The 8,614-nt window shown below is 36.9% G+C and overlaps 1 protein-coding gene across 2 annotated transcripts; it reads right to left on the bottom strand.

Annotated features, from left to right (window-relative positions):
• Positions 1–5,418: 5,418 nt before the first annotated feature.
• Positions 5,419–8,198, bottom strand: LOC137056350 (serine/threonine-protein kinase pim-2-like). Of its 2 annotated transcripts, none has more exons than XM_067430401.1 (6): positions 8,016–8,198; positions 7,767–7,861; positions 7,634–7,684; positions 6,997–7,378; positions 6,721–6,900; positions 5,419–5,532 (listed from the first exon to the last, which is right to left on the bottom strand). In XM_067430401.1, the coding sequence occupies exons 1-6, from the start codon at positions 8,134–8,136 to the stop codon at positions 5,483–5,485; spliced, it is 879 nt and encodes a 292-aa protein (XP_067286502.1). In that variant the 5' UTR covers positions 8,137–8,198; the 3' UTR covers positions 5,419–5,482. The 2 variants fall into 2 exon arrangements, with proteins under 2 accessions (XP_067286502.1, XP_067286501.1); XM_067430400.1 differs by having other exon boundaries at positions 5,451–5,901.
• Between the last annotated feature and the right edge of the window lie 416 nt (positions 8,199–8,614).

The raw sequence follows: 8,614 nt of genomic DNA, 5'->3' as shown, positions 1-8,614 counted from the left end.
CCAAAAACACATTACATGGATAAAATGCTGAACTCCTCCAGCACTCAATTGAAGGGTTTGACGATTTTCATGGAGATGTAGTTCTGAAAATACTGAAGTCTAAACATCACCTTTGTGAAAGGATTGATGAAGTGTGTCCTTACTGGTAATGAATACAACAAGATCCCACTGAATGATAGCACTAAAGATGCCTTTACACAGCCGAGTTAAGGCGGCTCTAAAGCGGGTCTGTGTCTGCTCAAAATTCTGTGTAAAGACGCAAAGCCGCATTAAAGCAGACTTAAAACATGCCGTGTCTGACCCACCACGGCCCCTGATATCAAAAGCGACATAGAAACGGTTTTGATTCAGTGTAAATGAACGCGAACTTGTGCCCTCTTAAACTACATTGTTGTCGTGACAACCACCTGTCAGCCAGAGCTGCGTTTCCCAAAAGCTTCGTCAGCCTAAGTTGATCATAAAAACAATCGTACGAGTGATCTTAATATTAAGGTCTGTTTCCCAAAAGCATCCTAACTTAAGTAGCACTAGACAAATGATCGAGTGCTCTGGAGTAATTGTGAAGTGTATCGTAAGAAGAGAGAGTTATGAGGTCACCTACAGGACAACCGGCAGATTACACCTTTAACTTTATTCAAGTGCAAGAAAAAAAAAAGAATAAAATAAGTAATGTATAAAACATACTTCAAAGACTGGGAAAAATAGGATAGGATAGAATAGGATATTGACTTCGTCGTGATTGATTTTGTCTTTTTGAAAGGTATCTTTTTTTTTCCAGCCATTTTGTCAGTGCCTCAGCCTTTAGGTAGTTGCTTTATATAGACGTGTTTTAATTGCTAATTCACATCAGATGACAATTATTAGGTGAACCGTTCAGAGGAAACGATTCCATATAAGGTTATATGTATATAATAATAAGGTTATATTATATAGAGAGTTTCGGATTCATATTGGGCTCATCTCTGCCTTTTCCAGCAGGTCTCCCATCTGCTTCCTTCTCAATCTCCAAAGTCAGCTCCATCTTTCCCTGAAAAAAATAAAACGATAAAAAAGGCCCCATTAAATAAAGCTCAACATGAAATGACATCCACAACCCATATGATCAAACCAAGTGACGTGTACTCAAAGGGGTAATTCACTGCTGGCAAAATGGGATTTAAATAAAAGTTGGCTGCCTATGCAGTAGAAAGGTAGCCTGACGTGGTCATACTCAATTCTAGTATGAATATGAGTCTGAAACTGCTCCATTGGGCTGTGATTATGAGGTGTGTTTTGTTCGGGGATAATTACTCCTCTATGGAGCAAGGCCAGACCGAACTGCCCAACCTAAAAATATTGTGGGCGGGGCTAAGTTCGGCTGGCATCCAGGCTAGTAGAAAGGCTTTTAGGCAAACAAGTCAGAAAACCTCAACACCCATAATGCACTGGGCATGGTGCAGTCCAAAGCCACTCCCAATGTGCTTCTACTGAGTCAAATACTGTCTTGCTTGAGAAGGAAATACTTTTTAGAAAACTTTTAGTCACAAAAGTGTTCAGTTGTTCACAGTACATGTTTAGCCGGACTGAGTTATTTCTGGTATTCAGTGAAGGATCCAGAGTATTAAAGGCTGCAAAGAATATGGAGAGAAAGCTGCGATGGAAAATCTGAAAAGCATCCGTGTGTGTCTCAATATCAAACAGGATGACTATGAACAGGGTTCTCAATTAACACCCGCCAACCAACCCGCCAAATGCGGGTTCAAATTACCGGAAAGGTATTTATTTTCAATAAAAAAAATAGAAAATATTAGAAAAGGGGAAATAAAGCGTTTAACATGTGTTTAATAATAAGTTTCTCGGTTAAAGGGTAGTCAATGTAAGCAGACATGTGCTGAATTAGAGATGATAAAAGTGAGTGGGTCCAATATCATTGGTCTTAAAAAGTGGGTGGGTCTTGTCCCACCCACACACAATGGTTCCGACGCCCATGTATGTATATATATATATATACACACACACTCACACACACACACACACACACACACACACACACACACACACACACACACACACACACACACACACACAAACACTACCAACATGACAACAAATCAGGACAGGTTGAAAATTGATTAACACATTTTTATAAGAGAAACATTCTTTATCAGGATTTAAAGTAGTCATATAATTGTACATGGACTTTTAAAAGCTGATTGTATGGAAATGTGTGTTGGCAGTGCATGTACACAACCGTCCTATAATGATGAAAAAATCCATCCAGTGGTTTTTTTAATCTCCTTATATGTGTTCCTGTCTCAAATCAAGCCAACGCCACACAGTCGGACACCCCTCCCATGACTGTTGATTGACAAGCAGCGTTTCATCTAGTGATCGACCGATATTGGTTTTTTTTTTGTTTTTTTACCGATACCGATTATTTGTATGCTTATGTGTCGATAACCGATAATATAGAGCCGATATTTACTTATTGCGCTATTTCTGTTTTTTACAATTACAGCAACAGCACTGAACTGAGCTTTTTTTTTTCAGAGTCATTTTTGCAGTTTCACTCGCTTACACAGAACAAGACATTTACATCATTAAATAGTCAGATTTTTTTTAATACAGTGCAAAGTCTTTTTAACATTAATGCTGTTTTACCTTTTTATTTATAAATAAGGCCATATTAACAACAGGCAACAGGCATTTATATAGTCTAATGTTTTCAAATGGAGAACATAAATGAGAGTTGAGTCTATCAACTCCACATAACTATGAGCATAAATATAATAATTCATTTTAAACTACAGTTTTAAAATGTTTATGTGTTTAATAGACTAAAGAGTGAATATTCTCTGGAATATGCAAACATTGTAAAAGCTATGCTGTATTCGCTGGTTTGTTTACTTTTCTTAAAGTGTCAATCTCATCTACGGTATCAAAATGAATGTTTGTGCCAGTCTATGAAATGCTGATGACAGAGCGCTGTTTTCATCTCTGCGTTTAACTTAACGTTACACGTCTTGCGGAGATAGGCATAATAATTAATTTTCAGGGAGCTGTAATTAATTCGATGTTATATAGCAGACGTTAATATAATTTAAGGAGTTTTAAACGAGTCGGTCTTGTTTAGCCTACATACAGTGACTAGCCTATATGCGGGAGCAATGCGACTGAGAATTAACACAGAGAGAGAAATAAGTTTGGCGCTTTTATTTTCAACATGCTCTCATTCATGGCTGTTTTATTTCATTCATGTGAAGTTACATCTTTATTGTGACATGATGACGGATTATCTGACTGACTCCGTCAGTGAGTTCGCCTCTACCTGGCGCCAACTACATAACTATACCATCATCTCATTACATCCTATTTGAGGTTATCTCAATTGTGCATTACTGTTATGTTAAACAAAGTTGATTAATTGAGGGATTCAGGTTATTTTACCTTTGAACACCGCTGTTGACTCATCATCTCCCTTCACGCTGTCCTTTAATGGCGCGCGTATGGAATTCTAAAAACGTCCACAAGATGGCGCCGATATATCGGTCGATCACTAGTTTCATCCAGGTTTCATCTCAGACCAGAATGAACAGAAAAGTGACTTTATTAAAAAGTATTGTTGTTAAATATTGTAGACATCGCTCCGATTAAAATCCACGTGAAAACTGCCGTGAAAGCTTATATTTAACGAAAGAAAATCACGTGAATGGGTAGCGCGGCTAACTTACGGTTCTGTGGACGACGTGGTTCTGAAACTGTTGCGTGCTGCAGCGCGTTCTTCATCGCGTCACTCAGCTCGCTCTAATCCTGTTATCTATATCTCTGTATGTGTATTTTAAACTACAGTATTAAAAAACACCACTCTGCCTCATTTCATTTTCATTTAAAACAATCTTAAACATATTAATAACCACACACATGTGGTTCAGGTAATGCGTACCTTTATTATCTTCACTGCATGTATATTTATGACAAAACAAAATATAAAAAACAACCCTGCCGCTTTTTGTTTACTTTTTTTATTAAAAAATATATAAAACAATATGTGGTTCAGACAATAAGTGTGCATATATATTTATCAGTGTAAAAAATTAAATATAACAAAAAAGTCTCTTTTTGTTAAATGCCAGTTTATGTAAGATCAAATAGCCATTATAAGGGTATAAGAAGCTATACAAGAAATAAAGCAAACAATCCAGTCAAACATACAAAGTCAGTGCTAGTAGGCTACAACTATTAAACAAGCCTAAAAATACAAAGTTATGAAACTTCACTTTGCTCAAGCTCAGCCAAAATGATTTGCCAGTTAGACAAATTATATCTCATGTTTAACCACTACAGAGACATCAGAGTCAGCGGCAAACATCAGAAGAACTAGCTGAAGAAAGGCTGCTCTCAGAGGGGTTAAAGAGCGCTGAGCGCCCGGTGATCGACTGGATCTCACAACTCTGAAAACGGCAGATCAAATTCAAATAGGCGATCTCTTTATGAATAAACCACAGGTTTGAACTTTAAACAAGTACATTTAGTGAAACATTAACAGTAGTATTTTTAAATTACACTGGGTTTCTCCTCTGCTAATGACACTTGTTGTTTGGCACGAGATGCATTCTGGGATACCTGTCTGTCTCAAGTCGGCTAAAGTCACCTCTTGATGCATCCTTGATAAAAGGACACATCCGGGGATTTAAACTATTCTTGGCTAGATGTAAACTTTGAAATGGAACAGTATTGGGCAGCGACTGATGACGTTTAACAGAAGTAGAAGCGTTCAGAATACTGTACGGTAGTAAAGGAAAAATTAACTATATGAATAAAATAATACTTGGAAAATTTGACTTCACTTTTCTGATGGATTATTTTAAATCAAATAACAGAATAAAAGAAACACATCTGAATTAAATGCCTATATTTTTTTAACTGAAGGGGTGTCAATAAACTGAATGAATTGATTGTAGCTACTCAGTTAGCTTAGGGGCTATGATGAATAATTAAAGCTTTGCAAATTAACAATTCCACGAATTATAAAAACATGAATTTAAAGGTGAAGTATCTAAAAACAATTCCATTAAATTTATGAGAAAAAATTAAATTTTCCCCGCAAAACTTTGTTCTCAATTTGTTCATGCTAAAAATATCAGTATTGCGTGAGCGTGTTTTAGCGTTTCCTGCAGGTTTCAATTTCTGTACAGACGAATCTTTTGCTTTTGACTACGAGTGAATCTCCAGTTGTCACTGATGATTGTCGTTTGGACCTTTCTGGATTACAATCCGCCATCAAAATGACCAGTTTAAATATTCCAGCTGCTGTGAGTAAAGATCGGTCGTATATAAGGCGCTATATAAATAAAGATGACTTGTCTTGACGTTTAAAATCAAAGCAAATGTGGCTGTGATGACTGATGACGTCTTCCCAGTCTTGCAGTCTCTCGTGTTCTTGCTCAGACGTGGACAGGCTCTGAGTTCTCAGTCAGGTTGGGGTTGGACATCAGGCTTCGGCTCAAGTCTCGAGCTCAAGCCCTCCACCAAGGACAGCAAGTATGTTGTTTCCTATTCAATACAAAGATTATATGAACAAGTCAACTCATGAATCATGATTTTTAGAGTTTATTACACTGTATATTTCCCTGTTTATTACAGTAAAGCCGCTTTGAAATGATCTGTATTGTATGAAGCACTTCATAAATGAAGGTGACTTGACTATAACAAGAACGCAAATTTGAAATAAGACAAATGATAATAATCCTACTCTGTCTGTTACACTTCCTCACACCTGCTGAAATCACTGATCGAGTGAATCTCCTGAACTTCTCCAATCTACAGAAGGTCATCTCATCCATCTATGTCGTGACATCTGCTCTAACGTTGGCCGTTTAGTTGGATCCCGGGCTAGGCACTGGCTAATCAGATCCCTGTATTCTGTACAAATTTTAATAAGGAGTTAGTCATTCATCTATGAAAACAGCATCTAAAACATGATTATTATACTGTAAAATGTTCTTCAGCTTTACTTTAAAAGTGAAGTATGTAGTTTCTGTCACACTAGTGGCACAGGCCGGAATTACAAAATAAATAATATTTTCAAAAAACCTTGCAACGGCCCCTTTTGTTCATTACGTCTTCCCCAACATCACAAACACAGCTCTTGTTTAAGGTTCAACATATTAGGAATACTTTCAGCGGTGTTGCATTTGTCTTTATGAAAATGTATCTTTCTGAACGGGAGCATGACTATGATATATCATTAGCTCTGTTTTCTGTTCACCATCAGCTCTGTTTCTGTTCAGTTTTCTGTGTTGGTTGATTGTTTGTATTGTTCTGTATTTTTACTTGTTATTAATTTTTTGTTATTTTTTCCCTTTGTTGCACTTTGGGATTCTTCGGAATGAAAATTGCATTATAAATGAAATCTATTATTATTATTATTATTATTATTGAAGCGTGCTTTGTATCACAATGCTTTGTTCACTTTGACATGTTCATGACTTGTGTAAGGTATAAATGCAGCGAATTTTGTTTTTCACTTCTTTAGCTAAATTTCTTTTCCCATGGCTCCACCTGCTACAGTAGCCACGCCCCAAACTCTCGCTATACGTTGAGCTATATATAATCTTACATACTTCATCTTTAACTGTTTCTGTTCAGAGCCTTTGCTTTGTGTGTGTGTGTGTGTGTGTGTGTGTGTGTGTGTGTGTGTGTGTGTGTGTGTTATCAATGTTGTCAATATGATTCACTCACTTTTGGATAAGTTGTGGTACATTAATGGAATTTTGGCTTCTCTGATTTGTTTCCAATTGGGAAAGGGATGAAATACGTGCACCATAGTGAACAACAGCACTCCTAGAGCCCACACATTTGCTGGTACGGCGTGGAAACGAGGCTCTGTTAAGACTTCAGGTGGGCAGTAATACGGTAGTCCTGTAAACAAGACATTTGCACATTGATGAGCTTTTTTTTTAAAGCATTTAATAATAAGTCACTACATTCAGGTTTTCACACTCTCAAAATGCTCACCAGCGTATGTTCTGCTCTCGTAGCCATCACTGCTAAATAGCTGACCGCAGCCAAAGTCTATCAGCTTGAGCTCCAACGTCCTTTCATTCAACAGGAAATTCTCCGCATGAATGTCATTATGAAAAACACCATGCTCGATGCAGACCTGTACTGCCAGCAGAGCCTGTCGCATGATGAACCGTGCTGTGGGTTCATACAGGATGGGTTTACGAACGATGTAGTCCCGCAAGCTCATGCAAGGCTCCGGGAACTCCATAACAAGAGTGAATTTTCCAGGATGTTCAAACCACTCGTATAGCTGTATGATGAGCGGGCTTATGGGTTTTCGCCTCATCATCAGCAGCAGCGCCACTTCTGTAACGAGAGGTTTGGGATGCCCAGGCTAGAGAAAAATATTAATCAGAAGGTTAGCTGAGTAAAAATATGAAGAAAATATATCACAGTATCTTTGAAAAAGTCCTTTTTTTTAAAGTATCTTTTTAGATACATTCAAAAGAGCCTTTTCAGCTCAAAGTTATTTGGTGCCTCTAGGCTTATTTGTCAATCACATTTACAGTTAATGCTTTCTACGGGTGTATTAACTACAGTAATCTGCACTGAAACGACTAAATACATATTCAGGTTTTGGCCAACTTACAATATAGAGATAACGATTGTTTTCAGTCTTGCTTAACTGCTTGATGGCAACCTGCAACAAAAAAGAAAGTTAGTTTGAAATATGTTTTGATGCATTCAAGAGCAAAATGTTTGAACAATTCAGTCAGATTTACCTTTTTGCCATCAAATTTGCGTGTTCCCTTGTACACGCTGCCAAATCCTCCGGATCCAAGCATCTCTCCCACATTATAGAGAGACTCAAAAGACTCTGAAAAACAAACAGAAAAATATGAGAAATATATGACCTAAAAATTTTTTTTTCAATATTTCCTCGAAACAAGCCATAAGCATTATTTTCAGTGAAAAACAAGATGACAATACTGTTTAAAACGATGTTGGAGAAATAATGATCAGCGATTTACCATCATTTAGCTTGACGCCGGAGGGATCTGACGCAGATGATGATGGCTCAGGATCAGGGGAAAAAGGCTCCACAACATCCACAGCACTACTGAGACAACAGCAGCAGACAGAACTCTTCATAGCCTTCCATACCCTCTTGAAGAAAGAACGAATTCTTTTCCCTTTCCCACATTCTGTAGGATTTTCTGAAATGAAGATTTTCATTTGAATGACGTCAAATTAAGCAACGATATAATGACATAACTTACATTTAACTTTGACATTTTCATCTGTAATGTTATAAATCCAAAGTAATGGAAATACTTCCAGGCTATCCTCCTGATTTCTAGATAATGCCTGCATAAATGTCCCAAAATCTTATTTTACAAATATTAGTGGTCACAATATAGTTATTTTTCTTGCTTTATCTGATCTTTTTGGCTTCATTTGACCAAATCAGTTCTGGTAATGGCAAATATAATATATTTATGTTATATTAAATACAATATATTTAAATAAACGTTAATTTTTAAATGCATAGCTATGTGTTATTTATGCCATAATAAATGTAATATGTAATATGACAGCCAGTTTGACAATTTTCTGTGTATTTGACAAT

This window comes from Pseudorasbora parva, chromosome 21 (assembly GCF_024679245.1).
Source record: "Pseudorasbora parva isolate DD20220531a chromosome 21, ASM2467924v1, whole genome shotgun sequence".
In the NCBI taxonomy this organism is placed as follows: domain Eukaryota; kingdom Metazoa; phylum Chordata; class Actinopteri; order Cypriniformes; family Gobionidae; genus Pseudorasbora; species Pseudorasbora parva.
Note: the sequence above shows the minus strand (reverse complement) of the source record. Positions and strands in the feature narration are given on the sequence as shown.